Consider the following 20715-nt stretch of genomic DNA (forward strand, 5'->3'; position numbering starts at 1 on the left):
AGAGTGATTATTTCAAATTTCCTAAGATTTCACAAAACATGCCCAGAAAGTTTGAAAAGAGTGAGGAAATCTTCATGGTGATGCCAGATGCTGATATACAAATTTATCTATTTTTATGTCTGAAAATGGATGGGCATTAATCTTTGAAAAAAGTTACCTACGGAGAAAACTTTGACTTCAATGGCTGAATTCAGTATCTCAATTTTAGTCACTGCTGATTACCAAATCACAAACATTTAACACTTAGTTTGAACATTTTAAGTCAGATTAAAAGCCTGGGTTGGTAGGTAAAGAATCTTTGGGTAAGTGAAAGTGTTTGAAGGAAAATGAAAAAGGCACTGTGAATTAGAATTTCTTTGATTGGAAACCTAAATCAATCAACCAACTGACCAACCAGTCAACCAACAAAAATAACTCACAAATGCTGCTCCACTGGGAAGAGTTAGGATTCGGGAAGTACTAAGGGTGGGTGGTGCCCTTCCCATAAGTAATACAGAGCCAAATACAGCCTCAGTAATTAACTACTGATGACTGTGATAAACCAGAAAATAGCATATTGAATTGCATTCAATACATTATATGAATTATAAGCAATTTTGTAACATTTGGTAGACTGATAAGATCTGGCTAGATTCTATATGTAATAGCTGAAGTGATTCCTTTTGTGAGCGGTTACCACTTTAGAAGTTACAACTACGAAAATACCTTTGAAACCTTTAAGTGATGTTTCTAATATTAGAGGTAAAAGAAACTAGCCATTCAAGCTTTCAGAATGTCTTTATTGTAATTAATGAAGAAGATAGGCCATAGTTAAAGAAGCTTATTTCACATTGGAAAGGATTGGTTAACTCTCTCACATAAACTAAGTAAGGATTTTGGTAAATAATTAAGATTTTACAAGGGAGGCATGATGCCAAAAAAAATAGCAGATTCTAAGGGGCACCTGGCTGTGGGCTGTGAAGGGGAGAAAGGGCCTTTTGGGCTTGGCTTTGTGGCCAGTCCTTGAAATAATATTTGCAATAATAATATACTCTCTTTCATAAGCTTAGCTAATGTTGCTGGCCTGCCATACTAGCCCTTGCAGCTCTTTTCCTAGTGGTGATGATAGATTTCTAACAGTCTAGCCATTCTTTCCTATAAATTTATAAGAAAACAATCCTGGTTTAGAGATATGATTTATGATCAAGAAAATGAATGAAGTGAATTTGTCCACGAATTAGTTACTGACCCACATCCTACCTAACTGTTAACAGGCATTGAGTATACACATGCATGTGTGTGCACACACAGACCACACACATGAATACACACACACACACACACACACATACACATGCAAGAAGACTTCAAAGGACTCAGGGAAAATGCCTTTGAGAATCGCTTCTTTTCTTTTAAGTATGGGAAAAGTGAATCAAGCATATAGCTAGAAAAGGACATAAGAACAGGGGATGTGACAGATGGTGGTGGTAACAGAGGTACACACTCATAAATCTGTGTCAGGTAGATTACTAGGATGTCAAAAGACATCAAAGATATACCCTTGTGTCTTTTGAAGATCAAAGTCGTATGCTTGTGAGGGGCCCTAGGTGAATAATGCCAGGGGTTTGTTGTGAGGATTCAGGAGTGGTGATTTTGCTTCATCCTCATTCTGCTTTATCTTTCTAAGATCTGTCAAAATACAAAAGACTGAACACTCAGGCTAAATAAAATAAGGCGAACTTCCCTACTTTCTCAATGTTGCTCTAATACTGGCCAGAACTATTCTTGGCTTGCTTAGGTTTTACTTGATTGTAAAAGGGGTAGTTGGGATGCATTAGGGGTGAGCGCAGAGCTCTAGGTCATACTGCTTTGGTTCTGTTCCAATTATAGAAAGTGTGGGACCTTTAACTTCTGCCTACATCTGGCACTATGCATTGCCATCAACCTTAGTGTATCCGCATGGTTAAGAAATACAAAGTGGGTCACCACCAGCATTATCAAGTAGGGAAAAATAAGCACTAAGAACAAGAAACTGGTTTTGAAATTTATATTCAGTAGGAATCAGACTGCCCTCCCTGGGGGGAAACACGGCCCAGGCTCAGTGGCATAGAAAGGTACAAGTCCTCAAGTCTTTAACTGCAATAAGGTCCAGCCATAGGGCATTGTCCTAGCCTCACCCAGTTAGTGCTAACAATCTTTCTCCATGAGACTCCTTAATTCAAGAGTCTTAGAAATCACCATCTGGGGTTTTGCAAATTGTATAAAAGCAGAGACTTGTCCAAACAAGATCGAGCTTGGTACTCTTCACATGTATGCGTCTCCTCTATACTGGTATGAGGCTATGAAATCAATAAAGCAAGTGGGAAAGAGAGGAAAGAACTGAGAAGTCTTTCAGTAGAATCCCATTAAACCTCAGAAGATCTCTATCTCCAATAAGACATACTACAAGAGGAGTTTAGTGCCACAGGAGCGTGACTATCAGTCTGGCTATGGAACTACGGCTACGATTAGCGGTTCGGGGCGGGCATACTGACCGTGCACCGTGCTCAAGCTGATTAACACACAGCTTTATGAGGGAATGCTCCTCAGCCACAGGGCTGGATGCACTTATCCCCTCAGGTAACCTGAGGGATTCAAACAACGAGACCTCATTAAAACCTCCCATGGACAGAGCAAGGCCCACTCAGAGAGGAAAGACATTCAGTGTACACAGCTTTATTGAACAGCACCCTTAAAACAGAAACCGGAGGCCAATCTCTGTGGCGATAGGAAGAACTGCAAGCTTTAAACAACATGTCTGTGGTTCACGGGGAACATTCCAAAAGGACTGAAAATGGGAAAAAAAGGGAAATGATCATATTTTGGGTTAATGGGTACCATGCACCCTGGAGGAACCAGAACAGCTCAAAGTGTTATAGGAATATTTTAGGGTAGAAGAAGTCATGTTATCCATCTAGACGCATCCACCATAAGCACCGTCCGAGCTGAAATGATATAAAATGACCTTCAGTAAGGATGGGGTCTGTCTCTGCTTGGCATCTGCAGAATGTCGAGCTTCCTAACAAAAGCACATGTCCGTATAAACAGCATGTCAGGTCCTCCCTAGACAGATGCACATGTCCGTGTCTTTTACAGACTTTACAGTTTATGATTTTGTTTTAGAAAAAAAATGGTTGTGTTTGCTGGTGGTTCTGAGAAAGAGTGCTAAAAGGAAGTTACTGAGGACCTAAACCATGCTATTTCACTGGGGACATTGTGCAGTTTAACTGCCTCCTCCTTTCCACTTGTTAACAGGCTTACTTTATACCCTGGAAACACTCTGTGCTGCCACGTTTTGTTTATTACAACTATGGGGAACATCTTCATCTCGGGTTCCTGCTGATGGGTAAATACAGGAATTCAGGGGAAAAATCAGCAGTGTTCTTAGCCTCACTGTCTTCAAATCCCCAGTAGAATGTACCAGGATATTACAGTGAAATTGGTACCTTATAAACCTCTTCAGGGAAAAGATGAATTATATGTGTTTCATGAAATATAAAGCCATATTTTTTTTTTCTGTTGAAAGGCATTTGAAATCTTATGTTTAATTATTCCAATTTTCCTTACTGTTGTTTCTACTTTCCTATGAGCCTTCTCCATGTATTTATAAAATATTTTTCTGGTGCTTGATTTAAGATATTCGATCAAATGGCTTAGAGCACCTCCTGACCCTGTGTATGTCTGATGCTGACTCTTAGAGAAGTGTTTGCTTCTCCTGTTCCTTGCTCACATGGGGGTGGATCTTGTGCAAAAAGATGAGACACATATCCAAGGGTTTTTTTTTAAAGTTCTTGTTATTATCCAAGAAATTACTTATATGGAAACTATATTTCCAAGTTTAGTCTTCAGCTTTTAGCCTCAGGAACTCTAGAGTTCCCCAAGGAGAGGACTCTTTTATATCTGGAGCTTTAAATAAGGAGATGTTCCAGAATCTATATAACAATACACCACTGCATTGTGAATTTCCAATTCTTTGACTTCATTCAAGTGCTATGAAAATGACTTTCTCCATGGGATAGAATCCATGTGTGTCAGTCAGAAAATGAAATACACCCCACACTCTTACTTTGGGTAGATTGTACATGGGGGTTTCCAGAAGTGATATTAATCCCCAAAGCCACCCTCGCCCTCTCTGAATGCATCCAAATGAATGAAACTGAACACTTATGATGGACATTTATAAACTAGCTTCCAGTAATAACATTCTGCACTTGGCTTCACTAGAATATTTTTCTTGCCATAGAATCAAGGCTCACTACCAAAGAAAGGGCTGATTTTATAACAGGATTGGAACTTACCTCCTGGTAATGAAAGGACTTCCTGAGGAGGGAACAGAGTGGGAGAACAGGGTGTCGTTCATGCTGGTTACAGGTCTGGGAGGCCTAAAACAAAATATAGTGTGTATGGAAAGTTAAAACAAATAAAAACCACAAATTAAAAATTATCCACCATCCCTCGAGGAAAGGGGATGGAAAGATCAGAATTCTCTCTTGCCCAGGATCAACATAAAATCTCACATTTTCCAATTAAATTCTTTAAATGTTTTATAGCTACATTTCCTTGAATATATAAAATCTCAGTTAAACATTGGGAGGAAGATCTCCGGACACCTTGGGAATATTTATCCATCAGTTTTGAGCCTTGGCATTTCATTGAATCATAGTCTCAAATGGAGCTAAGATTTTAAAGAAGGCGGTAGCTTTATTTCTACTGCCTTCTAAAGAGAGAAGCCCTGAAAACACTATTATCACAATCTACGTCCTCTTGGAAACAGGAGGATTCCTGAGGCTTTGGAAACTTTCTTCTGTGTTCTCCATGATGATGGCCGTCTCCAATACGCCTGGTCTGGAGGGACACAGGGTGCAAAATCATATTGTACCTTATCTTCTCTTTGTTCTAAGTGAAGATGCAATTAAGCACCACAAGGATTTACTGTTTCTTTTATTTGGGTGATCCATATGGTAGGATATATGGTGTAAGGCATTCCCCCCAATTTTTTTCTTATGATGAGAGAAAGAAAATAGGGTTCCATATTCCTCAGAATTGTCCATGGTTTAAACACCAAGTGCGTGGGGTCTGTCTTCCAGGGTCTTATTGTCCTTTCATTCTGTGATTCTTTTCCTATCATGTATGTCTCAGTTCAGATGATAGGGCTAAGATCCCTATCTTACCTCCAAGCAGTTTTTAGTTTCTTTAGAGGTTCAATGCAGGATAGTAAATGGTGATATGAGATGGGATTTAGAGTTCAGAAGATGGAAGATGAGGCAGGGCATCATTCTGAGTCAGAGGAGATTTTAGTTTCACTTAATACTATATTTGAGTTTGACAGTATAGAATCTTTCAGAAATGAGACATTAATTATAGCAGCCCATACAATCAATTTGTGTTGGCTTAGGAGCCAAATTTGTAAATGGTTTTATTTTTACCTTAGGGAACCAGAGTTAGTTGGATTCTACAATGAAGAAATTCTGGGAAAAAAGGTAGACTCGTTTATCCCAATGTACTTATTTGGAGTGGACATGATGCTCTGCAGGTTTTAAAATGTCAGCACTGTCTGCAAAACTTCATTGAAACTTTTTTCTTGGTAGCTGGTGCTAAACTGTGTTCTGAGATTTTGTAAGACATTACTTGTTGGATGAGATCAAAACAGCAGATTCACTATTTCATCTACTCTAGACATAACTCAAGATCTGCAAACAATCTCAGTGTTTTGCATTACTTATCTAAGATGGATCCTTGATACAAGTAAGCAATACAAGGCTAGTTTAAAACTAATTCTGCCTTAAGCTGAGCACCTCCACTTTATAAGAAGGATGCTAATTTTATATAAGTGTCTTCTGTGAATTATGAAAAGTTTGGTACATCAGTTTTTAAAAAGAGAACAGAATAAAACACCTTCATTGTAGTTTTGCAAAAAGTTGAAAAAAAATAAAATTGACCCCACATTTCCGATTTTCTTTTATCCTTTTTTTTTTTTTTAACTTTCTCAACTTGCTGTATCTCTAATAAATGAAAAAACAAGTGTACTTGGAATGCTTTTTAACTAATTTAATAAATTTATTCTATTGAACCTGGTCACTACAAAGCTGAAATCAAGGTTTCTTAGCAAATGGCTTCATGTTTAAGGTTCACCACTGAAATGTTGAACTTGGGACACTACAATGGCTAACCTTGGCACAAAATGATGGCTTTCAGAGAGGCTGAAGTGAAGTTCCTATTTCCTCCATAATCAAATGGTAAGTTACTTTATCTAATAAATAGGTCACATGGGAATTTTAAACATACTTACTTTTATGAAAAAGAAACAGCTCCACAAGATGGAGTAAGTTACAGGGGCCTAGTGCCGAGTTATCTTTCTGGACAAGATCTTCACAGAGGGCATTTTTATAAAATTGGCAACCCTCTCGTAAGGTGAAAGTGTTTTTAGCACAGGCAGAATTAGTTTTAAACAAGCCTCCTGTCACTCACTTGTTTTGTGTCTCATAACCACTTGTAATTATTAGGCTTTATAACTACATTGGGGACTACTGAACTACTTACCAAGTATCACTTTTGGCAGCAAAAAAAAATTGAGTAGAATAGAGACTGTTAATCATTGTAACATTTATAAGCAATACAATAGCTAAGAGCAAATGCCAAAATACCAAAATGTCACCACCTGTTCATTTCTATTTAAAGACTAATTCATGACTGGCAGTGCCGCCCTACTGCATGGGTATAAAAAATCCCTTGGCTATAGTAAAGGAACAGCATTTTCTCTGTGTCACCTGCTTCATTTCCACATGCAAATGCGTGTGTGTGAGAGATAGCAGTACCACCACCTGTTTAAAAACCCCATTCAGTCTCCTTTTACTGTATCTGAGGCTACTTGTAAAATGTTAATTTAGTTACACAGTCAGACTATGCCATTTTTCACATTTAAAAGTTGGAACTGGAGACTTAAATAATAAAAATATTTTCTAGTTTATTTATTATGTACTGATCAAACATTTTTCATGTATTTTTTTCTCAATTTTATTTATACCTTATAATGACTTTTTACTGCTTAAGATTGAATATAGTACAGTACGTACTACAGGACTAGCATCAATTTTCAACACAATCATAAAACAGCAAGATATGGGCATTTAAGAAGACTATATAATGGTCACATTATAGGGTCAAATTCCCTATCTGTGGGTTTCATAACATTATACATATTTCAGCATGTCCTTAGGCCATACATTTATCCTTTACTTAAACATTTGCACTGTGTGACTTTTTTTTTTCCTGAAAAGTGTCTTTGAAGAATTTGCACTAATTTACAAAATTAATGCATTTTCTCATAGTGACAAAAAATGATTTATTTCAAGTCTATGCTGAACTCCCCCTTCCCCAACTCCCAGGTCACCAGTGCAGGACAGAGAATGCCCATCAATATCGCCCCCAACTCACTGCTCTCTTCTTGCCTTTGTCTGTGAACTTATCCATGTGTGTAAGTGATACAGATTGGGATATTTTTGTGACTCTCCACACACATGTGTCCAAAGAATGATAAATGTGCAGTTTGTACTACAATTAAAAGAATGATTAATAAGTCATTTGCAAAAGCACAGGAGTGAGGTGACAGAGAGAGAACCATAGCTGGAAAACATTTTTACTGTCAGGTAGGATTCTAAGGAATATACTCTCAGGATAGTCTTTGCTAGAGACTCAACAATAATGTTTCTTACTAAACATATTTTTGCACTATGGTAATATTCCTTCTGCATAAAACCTTTATGCTCTAAACCACATTTGGGAGTAATAAGTTAAGGGCATTAAGTGGGGGTGGGAGTATTGGTGTGTTTTGTTTCTTAAAGTGCTCCTTCTCTATTTCCATTGCACAGCAGTGTATAAAAGTGGTAGAATGGCTTATGGTAATAGGATATGCTATGGAATGTCAACTTTATTAAAATTAAATCTATAAACATTTGGAAGAAGTGTGTCTATTTCTTAATTCCACATACATGTTCACTAAAGCAGATTAAGAGGGTATTCTTTATAAAAGATTAAAGCATAATGCCATTCATGTGCCTGTGATAATGTAGCATAGCTGAATCAATAGCAATTTTTTTTTTTTTTTTTGTAGAGACAAGGTCTCGCTCTGTGGTCCAGGCTGGAGTCTAGTGGCATAGTCACAGCTCACTGCGGCCTTGATCTCCTGGGCTCAAGCTATCCTTGTGCCTCACCCTCCCCAGTAGCTGGAACTACAGCCATGCAGCACCACAACTGGCTAAGTTTTAACTTTATTTGTGGAGACAGGCTGTCTCCTTGCATAGGCTGGTCCCCGCCTCCTGGGCTCAGGCAATCTTCCCCTACCCCAAAGTGCTGGGATTACCAGCGTGAGCCACTGCGCCCGGTCACTGTTTTAAAATTAGAAGTCTTAGAATATCCTTATCAAAAAAACCAAAAGATGTACGGATATCTGTTCATGGCAACAGCTTTTGATAAAGAAACAAATATAAAAAAAACTTCTATGGTTAAAAATAGAAAAAAGTATTCTGTTCTAATACAGACTGGACATTTTGCATCCAGAATTTCTTGTATGTTATTCTAACAATTAAATATCTTGCACAATTTGTATTTTTAAATTGAAACTTTCACCCTGGAAAAATATATTATTAGTGAGTACAGACCAGTATTTTGATTTAAGGACTCTTTTGAGGATCTGGTTAAGTATATGGAAGGTTTCTCAGAAAAAGGCACATTTTGTATAGAATCTTAAGGGAATCTTGAAATTTCTCCATGGAAATGAAATTAAGAACCTATTATTTATATATTGCCCCCAGTTAATTTAATGAATAACAGCTCAGATCATACTCTCCCTAGAATTTAAAAATGTTTTAAAAATTATTTATTTACTTATTACTTATAGATGGGGGTCTTGCTAGGTTGCCCAAGTTGGACTTGAACTCCTGGGCTCAAGTGATCCTCCCACCTCAGCCACAAAATGGTTGGAACTATAGTCATGTGCTACTGTTCCTGGCTCTATTAAGTTAAAATTTAAAAGTTATTACTCATTAGCCAATTAAATAATTCTCACACACACACTCACACACAAATCCTGAGCACCTACTAGGTACAAGGCCCTGGGCTAGGTAATACTCCAGTGTGACTCACCGTGAAATGAACTGTTATTTCACAGTGCCTCACTTTTTCATCCTTTCTAGAAGCAGGAGCAGCATCCTCCTTCCATTCTACTGCAAAGCTCTTAGAGCTAGGCGTTCACATCCACACTCTCTATCTTTACCCTGCCTGGCAGCTCGGATTAAAGGCTGCTCTCTTGGGGTGAATCTCCTAGCAGGGCTGGTAGGAAGTGAGTCTCCGCTGAGCTCAGAAAGCACAGGTTTGCTCCCACTTCGTTGTGTGCATTCATTAGCAACTTAATGACTATCTCTAGTCGGCTATAGAAGGAAAGTCAAGACCTAAATAAGAACAGCTCCTATGAGGTAGATTCTGCAAGTGGTTGGCCCTTGGGGATTCTGCCCAGATTTATTTACCCCTGGCTTATTTTAAGGCTTAATTTTAGGAGCATAATTTCCAAAAATAAGTGAACCACAGTCTACAGAATTTGTTTACTTTAGTTTCTAGATGCTTAGCCCATGCCAGCATTCTAAGCTGAGAAACAGGAGTCTCCAGACTGTGGATATTGTTGAGGTCAGTGATCCCTCAGAGCACATTCAGGAGCATGCAAAACAAAGCCCCATAGTCTTTAGACAAAGCTCACAGGCAGGACAAATCATTTGATGGTATTTGCTTAGGTCCATCAGAGGACAGAGTTGCTGCTTTCACAAGGGTCTCACATCCACCAAAGTGCCGCTTACGGATCGTATCCTGAACTACCTGAAGCATGAACTTGGCATTGGTGAATTCCCAATATTTGTAGGTCTGATCAGTCCACCTCTTTAAATTAACATGCAAACATAGGCCCGAAGGGGCCGCAGATTGCACCAAACTGCCTTTCGCTGCACTGAAACTGAAAGGCAGTCCATAAGGAGGCAACTGTGACTGCATAATTCTTGATTGTGCACAGAAGCAGGCAATGAGCTTCTTTCTACTCTGAGCCCAAGGTAACACCAAGGAAGAAACAGTGTCTTCTAGCTAAGCCCCCCGTTATCTTGGTCACCCAGGCCTGAGAGAGGCTCCCACGCATAAAACTTCTGGGAAGAGCAGGCGTGGGCGGTGGCACCATTCACTGGCCCAACCCCCTGTGCCACCAAACTTACACATACTTTGGACAAAATATTTTTTTGGATGTTCTGATGAATATTCCCACCAATTCCACCCCACCCCTACCCAACCTTCCCCTGCCACGATTCTCCTAAAGTTACGTAGGTAGCTTGGGATAAAAAACCAAAGCAATTTCTAGGTTTGCTGGCATCTTTAAGATGACTGGGTCTATACAGAAGTGAAACACAGGGCTTTTATATTTGGGACTCAAAGCACATATGATGTTAAGGTATAATATGTTTGAAGTTTGTTTTTTTCTTTTTCTTTTTTACCACAGTAATTCCATTGATAATTTCCAACGTGTGGACACCACGTGTATTTTCCACCTCTAGGTGAATGACATTAGTGTTGCATGCTTTATTTGTACCGTGGGATGAAGTAAGTACTATATACCTCAACAAGAAAACATTATAATGGCATTACTTTGACTCTTTTTTTTTTTTTTTAATTAAATTTTAAGACTTGGTCCCTGACAACTGATATGAAATTGCTTTTGCATGGCTCTAGACCCTTGTCAGTGAGGGAAGATGTCTCTTCATCTGGAGGGCAGAGATACTCACACAATGTGAGCCAAGTTGAGTGGCTTCTCAGGCTGATCCGGGAACATGGGGTGCAAAGGTTCACGGCTGGAAGCACAGCTCAGGGACTTGCTTAATGCGTTAGTTAGCTTCTTAGCAGGTGATTTCTGGGAAGAAGAAGAAAGGTAGAAGTGATAATGACTAACACTGATGCACTATTTTACCAAGTGATTTGCTTTTCATAACAGTCATTCAGCCTGGGGCAGGGTGGCTCACACCTGTAATCCTAGCACTCTGGGAGGCCAAGGTGGGTGGATAGCTCAAGGTCAGGAGTTCGAGACCAGCCTGAGCAAGAGCGAGACCCCATCTCTACTAAAAAATAGAAAGAAATTAACTGGACAACAAAAAATATATAGAAAAAATTAGCCAGGCATGGTGGCACATGCCTGTAGTCCCAGCTACTCAGGAGGCTGAGGCAGGAGGATTGCTTGAGCCCAAAGAGTTTGAGGTTGCTGTGAGCTAGGCTGACGCCACGGCACTCTAGCCCGGGGAACAGAGTGAGACTCTGTCTCAAAAAAACAAAAACAAAAACAAAAACACATTCATTCATTCATTCAAGAAGCCCTTTTTGAGGGCCTACTCTAAGTCTGGAAGTTTGCTCCATGCTGGGACTAGAGTGCTGGAACAAGTTACCTTCTGCTGCTTGGCGTCAGCATATATTACAATAAATGGTAGCAGTCATTGTTCATGGGACACCTGAGCTGGGACTTCATGGGCTAGCAGGAGTCCTAACAAAAACTCAGGGGACTGGGAAGGTCATTCAAGCTGGAGGAAGGAGCGGGCCCTTCTGGAGAGGAAAGCAGGGGGCAGAGCATCACAGTTCTTATTACGGAAAGTCAAGGACTGTGTCTATCCCAAGGGCAGAGGGAGAAGAGGAAGAGTTTAAATCACAGGGTGACAGCATCAGACCTGATTCTAGAAGGATTGCTCTCACTTAAGAACAGAAAATGGTCTGTGAAGGGGATAGGAATGGAAGAAAGAAGATGAGTGGAAGGTTTTTGCAGGAACCCAGGTGCAAGATGCTTCAGGTATGGTGGAACACATTCAGTTAGAGGTAAAATGAAACTTCAATCTGAGTCTTTAGAATTTAAAGTTCATGTTCTTTCCAGAGCATCATGCTACCTCTTTTTCACTTAGACCGGTGGAATGCTCATCTCAATATTACACAGTCAGAATTATAAAATATAGTCTACCACATATAATACGTCTTAACCAAAATTTTCCTTTCCATAAGAAGCTACTTATAATTTCATCACTTTCTTTTACACCTAGAGTTCATAACTGGCAATATAATGGAGTGATTTTTGTCCTTATTATTTAAAAGCTAAGTAATAAGAGTGTTGCTCAAGAAGTCCCTCTTTGGCTTTCGCTAGGAGGTGTAATTCTCAGAACATTTAAACAGCAGCAGCAACAACAGCTCTTCGCCCCATAAACCACAGGGCCCTTTGTCCTCTTGTAAAGACAGCACCCTACCGTATAATTTCAGTCTCTACAACCCCTAAGAAAGGGGCTCCTTATGTGGCTTTAGCATTTCTATAAAACAACTAGAAATGTTTAGTCTTGAAACATCAACCCTCCAGGATCTGTGACAGAAGCCTGAAAACTGGTAATATGTTGACAATAAGAAAATAGAAAGTTTTAGTGCCTATGTTCTATACTAAATAGTAGTTCATGAACTGTGCTAGTATTCCTATCTTCGGCATCTGACATAACCAACAGTGAGGGGTGGCATTTGAACTGGCATGAAGTTCTCAGTGTACTCTGTCTGAGTGAAAACCTGTTACTTGAATTCAGAATATGATAAGTGATGAACTACTAGTATATTTACACTGAATATCAGTTCCTGATAATAACTCCTAGGAAGAACATTCTGATTAAAGATGCATATTCTGAAGACCTTTAAAAAAACACAAAACAATAAGTGACTCTTTCAGTAAATACTACAGGTTGCATTGAAATACATTAAAATGTAGAAACACTCAAAAAGTTCACATTTTCTTGTGATAGAACTATTCCAAGCGGGGCCGGCAGGGCTAATGTTGTATCCCACAGAAACCAATCTATATCTAGAGCAATCCTTGAAGAAATGCACAAAAGCAGCATTGCTGGAACCGATCTTTGAGTTTAACTTGGACAGATCTCAGCAAACTGTAAACCGTTTGAACAGCAAGCACATTGAGAGAGTCAAATTCCTCCAATAGACCCAGTGCCACATGCTCCTAAGAATACATCTATCACACACTCACATGTCACTTTTACCAAGTTGGTCACTCACACTATTCCTGAAAAGATGATTTGCTAATATAACTACAATCTCTCCTCCCTACCCAGCCCCCTGCAAAAAAGTAAAATGGAACAGTATTATGAAGTCCACACTCTCACACTTCTTTCCATAATACTCCTTTTATGCACTTAAAAAGACTATGAAACTAACAATAACTTTTAAGCAACTTCCACACATACACACAAAAACAAAATGAAACTTGTAAAAAACCTTAACTTACTGTGAACTATAAGACTATGTTCCAGAAGGTGTTTGCTGTTCAGTTGTTATTTAAATCAGTGCTGAATTATCTGTATTCCAAGAAGTAACACAATTTGAGCCTTCCTGTATTTTACGTCTCAGGAAGCTACACTGGGTTCAGATAGCATAAGCAAGAGATCCCAGTGAGGTTGGGGACAGCAGGAAGCGGGACTGAATGTTGGATGTGGGTAGAAGGTAAGTTTGTCCCTTAATTTTGTTACCATCCTTGATATTCCCTTTCATTCTGAGTGACACTCGCACATCCAACTGTACGTATTGCCTGGGTCTCGCCTTACCCATGACGTGTACTCTTTCATTTGGTGCTGGTTGCTATGGGAACCACCGGCGTGTCCCCTCCAGAAGCAGTCCTGACAGAGCTGGTAATTGTGACACTGTTGGCATCGGTAGCGAAACCCCATCATACTCTCGCTGTGGCAGTAGGAACACTCAACCGGATGGAAGACTAAGGGGGGAAATAAATGAAGAAAAGGAAACAAATGTATGAACCGGAATAAAGAAGAATACAGCTTAACAGGAATGGCAATTTTCTGCTGTGTGCCGCAATTTCAGTTCAGAGTCGATTTTGGCTCAGAGAGGCATCTAGTTCACTTCTGAAATCTTACTAGCCTTTTCAAACATGGGTGTGGGTGTGGAAGAAATGAAATAGGATGGAGAAGAGGTGTCCGTTTAACAACACAAATCTCAGTGCCATTTGCTCTTTCTACTCCTGTCTCTTACACTGCAAGAATTTAAATAATCCAAACTGACTTGCTTTTATCCCAAACTGCTCCCTGTCTCCAGGAGACCAGCACAGCTCACTGAAGACTCACAAGAACAAGGAATGAATAAAGCTGACTGTCCAGTGGATTGAGAACAAATGTTAGAGAAATGTAGGATGAGAGGAGGAAAAAAGAAAGGAAAATGTTGGGAGAGTGGAAAAACTGGATGAGAGAATTCAGTTACTTTTTAAAAAATGGAGTGACGAATGGGTTTATTTATTAAGTGGCATCACCTTCATCAAACAGATTTTTTTTCTTTTCTGAGGCAGGTGGATAGGGCCTCAAAAGATGGGTAAATTATCTGAAAACATCTCTAATTGAGATAGTTCAAGAGACACTTGACTTTCTTTAGCAGAATTTGAATTATAAAGCAGGCAAGGTAATATATTTGAGATTTGAAGCTAGTAAGTGATCAAATCCAAGTAATTGTCTACATGTTATGAGCTAAAGATATTAAAACAACAATAATGATTTTGCCTTTGTTAAAGTTATTCTCTGACTAACCAGTCAGAAAAAAGAATGCAAGTAAAAATAAATGAAAGTAAAAAGCAAAGTGTAAAAACAAGACATAACCAGTTCTGGGTGCATTTTCTTCTGAATGAGCATAATAACCTCCCTTTTCTGGCTCTTGGGAAAGACTAGGATGGGACTTAAATTTAGGGACAACTGCTCTGGGACAGTGCCTAAGAAACTGATCTCCTGTGACAGGAAATACTGAGAGAGAGGGAATGAAATTACAGCTTTACGATTGGAAAATGACTAGTTCTAGTATAGTAAACAGTAATATGAAGAACTCATCGTGCATAATAATATGGACCTTGACTGCTCTTTGCTTCTGCATATGGATAAGAAACATAAAAAAAAAACTATGATTGTTAGTGATTGCAAAGAAACTAAGTTCATGTTTTAAATTTTCTCCACAAGCAAAACAGAATAAATTCATAACTTTTAACTAAGTGAGATAAATAAGGGAAGATGCTAAAAATTCTGAGTAAGAATTTAAAATTAAGCTAACTTTAGCCTCAGTGTGTACTAAATAAATATGTAGAAGTTAAGATTCTAGTAAGAGATATAGGATAAATTATTTTCTATTCAAGTCTGCAGAAATTTCAGAGTTATATTAAACAATAAATAGGAACACCTGAAGATTAGATGGAGGCACTGAGTTGTTCCATGTTTAAATTTCTTTAAACCTTGTTCTGAACTGTATTTCATATTTAAGTTTGGATATGCCAAAAGTAGTTACTTTTATCCTAGAAATACCTGCTTTTTTTAAAAAAAGCATGCTACAAAAGTTATGTTTATTCTTATCTTTAATATAAGTACAACTATTGAAAGATTACAGTTTGGAGCACATGACTAAAGATTAGCAAGGTGCTCTTATCTAATTTTTTTTTTGCCATATCTCCCCCACCTATTCCTGGCTGAGTGCCTGGGAAGAAATAGTCAGTACCATATAAACCAATATTGCAGATTCAGATATAAAACAAATACAAGAAAATATCACATTCCTTATTGAGGTTCTTCTTCTGTGGTATGAAGTCTTTAAGTCACACCTGACTTATAACTGAGAGGAACACAATGGGATGTCGTAAGTTTTTAGCACTGACAGTCCTAATTTTGCAGTGATCCCGTACGGGCTTACTGATCAGGGAGATGGATTAGTTCTATTCTAAATAAAACTAAGAACCACTAAATAGACTTCTCTAAAACAACGATCTGGGCTTAATACCTGCAGACCTGATGGCCTGATTTCAATAATTTTAAAAACTGCCTTTGCTCAGTAGTAAGGACTCACCGTTTTCTACATTTGCCAGTCGATGCAGGAGAGGCAACCAGACCAGGCACTGCGGGGGAGGATCCGACATGAGCGTGTCCAAGAAACCATTTAACGTGACTTTTTTCTGCATCAAACAAAACAAAACAAAACAAAACCACACAAAAATTTTGAGCAGAAAATAATCTTAATTTGTCTGCTATGTAACTTACCTGCTATGTAGACTGAAGAAACAAGGCACTCAGTTAACCTTTAATACCTAAAGAAACAGAACTTGTCAAATGTGTTATTAAACCTGTTCAGAATTGATTGCTTTTTATGCTTGAGCATACATAGGACTGAACTGTCTCCACTGAGGCTGAGTCAACAGCATCACCAGGAGAAAAACAGTTCTGAGAGCGTCACTTTTATATAAGAGGGAAAGTGTATTATAAAAATGATGAGGAAAAATGAAGAATTGAGATTCTCCATGGAATTTTGCTCAATGGTATGGCATAGCTCACTCTGTAATTCCTCTATCAGTCTGTCTTCTGAATTTGTAGAATGACTTCTGTTTCAAGCTTCCTCAACTTCCTTAAGTACTAAATATTTAGTGGTTAATGTGAATGGTTCTGTCATAAAAGATGAGTAGGGAATCCTGTTAGAGAACAATCTAAAATTTAAAAAAATTCTCTTCTTTCTTTATACGTCATTCCTTTCAATTTAGTCTGCCTCTGTCTCACTATCCTGGTCCTTTTTGATATCGAAAAAGAATTGTTATATGTGTAAGTATAATCTATAAGTTTCTTTCAAAAGGACAAAAATAAGAATGCTATGTTAATATATGTACTGTAATAATATGAATAACAAAAATTACATATTTATATGCAAAAATCACTATTTCATTTGAAATTTTGAATTAGAATATCACAGTGGATAAGATAGTTTTATATTTTTAAATAAGAAATCAGTCCTAAAGAGGTATAGTGTCTTTTTAAGGCCTACACTCCCCCCTGCACTAGTCCTTATAATTCACTGATCAGCTGTTTTGGTACCCCTTAATTAAATTAATCTTTTATTATCAACAGATATTTACAATTTTTATCTTTTCTCATAATACTAAATAGCAAACTTTCTATAGGGTTGATTTCAACATTATTATTAAAATAAGTCACAGAGTGAAGTCATATAACATGTGGTTACATTTTCTGTGACTTGAAATGACATCTAGAAGGGGAGCAACCACTGTTTGAGAATATTTCCTTAAACACGTTTTCTCCCTACCTGTTGGGAGAAACAGGATCTAGCTGACTGTTCTGTGTAACCAAATGAAGGACCTTCGAAAACTGCCGTGGGTAGTTTGAGAACTTCCCGAAGGAATTGGTCGTACCGTCCATAAACCATCACTCCACTGGAGTCAGAAATCATTGAGAAAATATCTAATGGAAGGAAAAGGAAATATATTTATTCATCACATGAACATTCTCCACTGTTTCTGTTCAACATATGTGCCAAGAAAACCAAAAAAATGTGGCGGAATAAACATATTATTTTTTATGAAAGAATAATATAAAAGTTAATTTTTACACTGAAACATTCCTGGTATGGTGTTTTCTTGGTTGTCTTTTTGTAGATGATTCTGGCGCATGGCATTAACAAGTAATTTGGGTAAAATTAACATACTTTGGTAAGACAGAGGACGTTATGTTTTTGCTTTGAGGTCAATTATCAATTCATATATAACTCAATAGAAGGCATTTTTGTACCTGTGAGAAATACGCTAACCTCATTTGAAACACAATGAAAATTGTAATACAAAGTTGGGGTATGCGTGTATCTACTTATATATTAATAGCTAGCAATTTTGCCATCTATATTATCACGAAAACTTGGATTTTGGTTTAGGATACTTGAAAAATGAAAGACACAGTGGGGATAAAGGTATAATGAAAAACACTTGATTAACTTCCTGCAGAAGCAGAAAACTTTCTATAAATCACAGCGTTCTGGGTAGAAGGCACTTGATTTACAAGGAAGAGTCTTTTGACTCCTGTAGTTAAGAGAAAGCCTAGCCTTGCGGGGGGATCAGTGAGGTAGAAACAGGGTCCTGGATAATTCTCCGAAGAACCTGTGACTTCACTGAACCTCTGTTCTTCAGTTATTGCCACTATGTGCACTTAATGAATATTAATGGCGTAATTTCCCGAGGTACTTTGAAATTCCTCTGTGGAAATCACTACTGGAATGAAAGGGTTTGCTATTATATAGTTTATCACCGTGCTAACTGGATTGTCACTAGGCCAGCACAGCTGCTGGGATAAACTGTTGTGAGTGCAATGCGCTACCTCTATTCATTTTGGGTTTAATTTTTCAAGGTCAAAATGTAATTTGGGGACATTGTTTTTACACCAAAGTCAGATGTTAAGCATATCACAGGCTTTTATTGGATTATGTTTTGAGGATGTGAATTGACTCTTATTTTTATTAAATACTCCAGTTATAAAGGATTTCTACTATGTTTCAAATGGTTTATTAATCATGAGGCTATGGAAATTCTATCTGAGCAAAAAAATCAATGTTCTCTTCCACCTCCACAACGTTGTTTACTTGGTGAATTTTCTCTCTTACGTTCCATTATTACTAGACAAATACAAACAAACAAACAAAAGAGGAGTTTTCAACAGTAAAAATTGTTATGTAATTCCAAACACAGAAACTCAAGAATTTCAACCGAAACGGAGAAAAAGAAACCCAGGAAGAGTTAACTGACTTTCTTATGAGAGCTGCCATCTTGTTTGTTCTGGGCAGGTCGCTTGGTGAAACATGGTCAGCAAAATTATCTTCTGGGCTCTGACTTTCTAGGTCAGGGCATGTTTTGGAAAGTAGCCTGGGCTTTTCAAATCTCCCACTGAAAGAATCTAGACAACCTCTCTACCTAGAGCAAAGCCAGAAGGAGTATCAAGAGCGACCCTTCACAAACCTGAAACTAATGTTATACTCATTTGTGTTGATGAAGATCTGTTAAGCACTAGCCAAAGTAGGGCTAGACTGCTGGGATTAAAGGAAGTGGCTGTTAATGGCCATTCAGGTTTTTAAAGAGAAATGAAGGAACTCTAAGGAAGCTATCTAAATGATATGTGCTTGTTCCTTAGCTTTGGGCCCTCTGCATACACACACACAGAAGTAATATGCCTATAATATATGTGTATATATTATTATATGTTAATATAATAGAGGGTTATTTCAAGGATTAAATTAGTTATTAATAATAGAATGAACCACTCAGAATAGTGCTTGGCAGGTAGAACACAGGACAGAAATTTTAGCTCTTTCTACGATTAATTTCATATTGCATTATCCTGTCATCTACTTCATATGTTTAGGCTTTGCCTCCCAAGTGAGATTTTTTTCTATAAGGTTCCAGATCATATTCTAAACCACATTTGTGTTTCCTACAGTACTATGTAATGACAGATACTTTAGAAGGATTTATATTTCATTGATTCATTCAACTAACATTAACTTAGCACATGCTAAATGTGTGAAAGTATGCTAAGCAATGAATATACAGAAAAATCAGGATGTAGTTCTTGCCCTTTGGGAAGACCCAGTCTGTTGAGGGTAACAGAGGGGTGCTTACACGACGCATCCTAGAGCATCATATGTTGTAATATTGTGGTGTGAGCACTGGAACAGTAGGTATATAGGATGCAGCAGGATCTCAGAGAGCAGGTTCCCAGAAGGAGGAGTGGGTCAGGGAAGATTTCCCACAGATGGGACTTCTGGGCTAGGTACAAAGGACAATCAGGGGCTAGTCAGGCACAGATGAGGGGGTGGGTGTTAGGAAATAGGATTGGGATATGCACAGGCAGGGAGATGAATGCAAGCATGGTATACTCTAGTGTCTTCAAGGAGTCCACTGTGGCAGGGGACTTGGGTGCACATAAAGGCATGGTGGGAGGTGAGGCTGAGATACGAAGAGCCTTGAAAGTTCTATTAAGGCATTTATTTATTGATTTATTCCTGTTTGCATTTCTTTTCTTTTATTAATATATAAATTTTTCCTTTCATTTTTAGTTGACATGTACTAATTGTACATATGTATGGAATACAGAGTGATATTTCAATACATGTAGACAATGTGTAATGATCATGTCAGGGTAATTAGCACATCCATCACCTCAAACATTTATCATTTCTTTGTGTTGGGAACATTCAAAAACCTCTCTTCAGGCTTTTTGAAAATATATGATAAATTATTAACTATAGTCACCCTACAGTGCTATAGAACACTAGAACTTATTCCTCCTATCTAGCTGTAGTTTCATAACTGTTAACTAACCTCTACCCATCCTCCTTCCCCTTACTCTTCCCAGCCTCTAACAACCACAATCTACTCTCTAATTTTATGAGCTCAGTTTTGATTAGCTCCCACATATGAATGAAAACATGCAGTGTTTATCTTTCTGTGCCCGACTTGTTTCACTTAACATAACTTCCTCCAGATTCATCCACGTTGCCACGAATGACAGGATTTCATTCTTTTTTTTATAACTGAATTCTACTGAGGAGTTTAGATAGTGTTCAGAAATGTGGAGGGAGGTACTGAAAAATTTAAAGCAGGCCAGTGCGTTAGAAACATTACCCTGGGGGTCAGCTTGGGGACAGAACAACCAGTTCAGTAATAGAAACTCAATACATACAGGGTGTTTGCCATAATACTAGTCTTTTAAACAAAATAAAACAAATCTTCCCCAAAGCATTAGAACAGCACATGACATACCAGCCTTAGAGCACTGAATTTAGAAT

The 20715-nt window shown here is 38.1% G+C and overlaps 1 protein-coding gene across 34 annotated transcripts in view; it reads right to left on the bottom strand.

Moving 5' to 3' along the window:
* The window catches only part of DTNA (dystrobrevin alpha), a 341246-nt gene that overhangs the window by 56271 nt on the left and 264260 nt on the right, over nucleotides 1-20715 (bottom strand). For 13 of the 34 annotated variants that reach the window (XM_069468484.1, XM_069468481.1, XM_069468478.1 and 10 more), the window contains 5 exons: nucleotides 17191-17345; nucleotides 15949-16054; nucleotides 13668-13834; nucleotides 10830-10954; nucleotides 4317-4400 (listed from right to left, as the gene is read on the bottom strand). In XM_069468484.1, coding sequence (XP_069324585.1) covers nucleotides 4317-4400; nucleotides 10830-10954; nucleotides 13668-13834; nucleotides 15949-16054; nucleotides 17191-17345 — 637 coding nt within the window. Of the gene's footprint in view, nucleotides 1-2513; nucleotides 2604-2678; nucleotides 2964-4316; nucleotides 4401-6558; nucleotides 6568-10829; nucleotides 10955-13351; nucleotides 13835-15948; nucleotides 16055-17190; nucleotides 17346-20715 lie in introns of those variants that run through there. The other 21 variants (XM_069468472.1, XM_069468469.1, XM_069468466.1 and 18 more) reach the window with 6 other exon arrangements.

This window comes from Eulemur rufifrons, chromosome 5, assembly GCF_041146395.1.
Source record: "Eulemur rufifrons isolate Redbay chromosome 5, OSU_ERuf_1, whole genome shotgun sequence".
In the NCBI taxonomy this organism is placed as follows: Eukaryota; Metazoa; Chordata; class Mammalia; order Primates; family Lemuridae; genus Eulemur; species Eulemur rufifrons.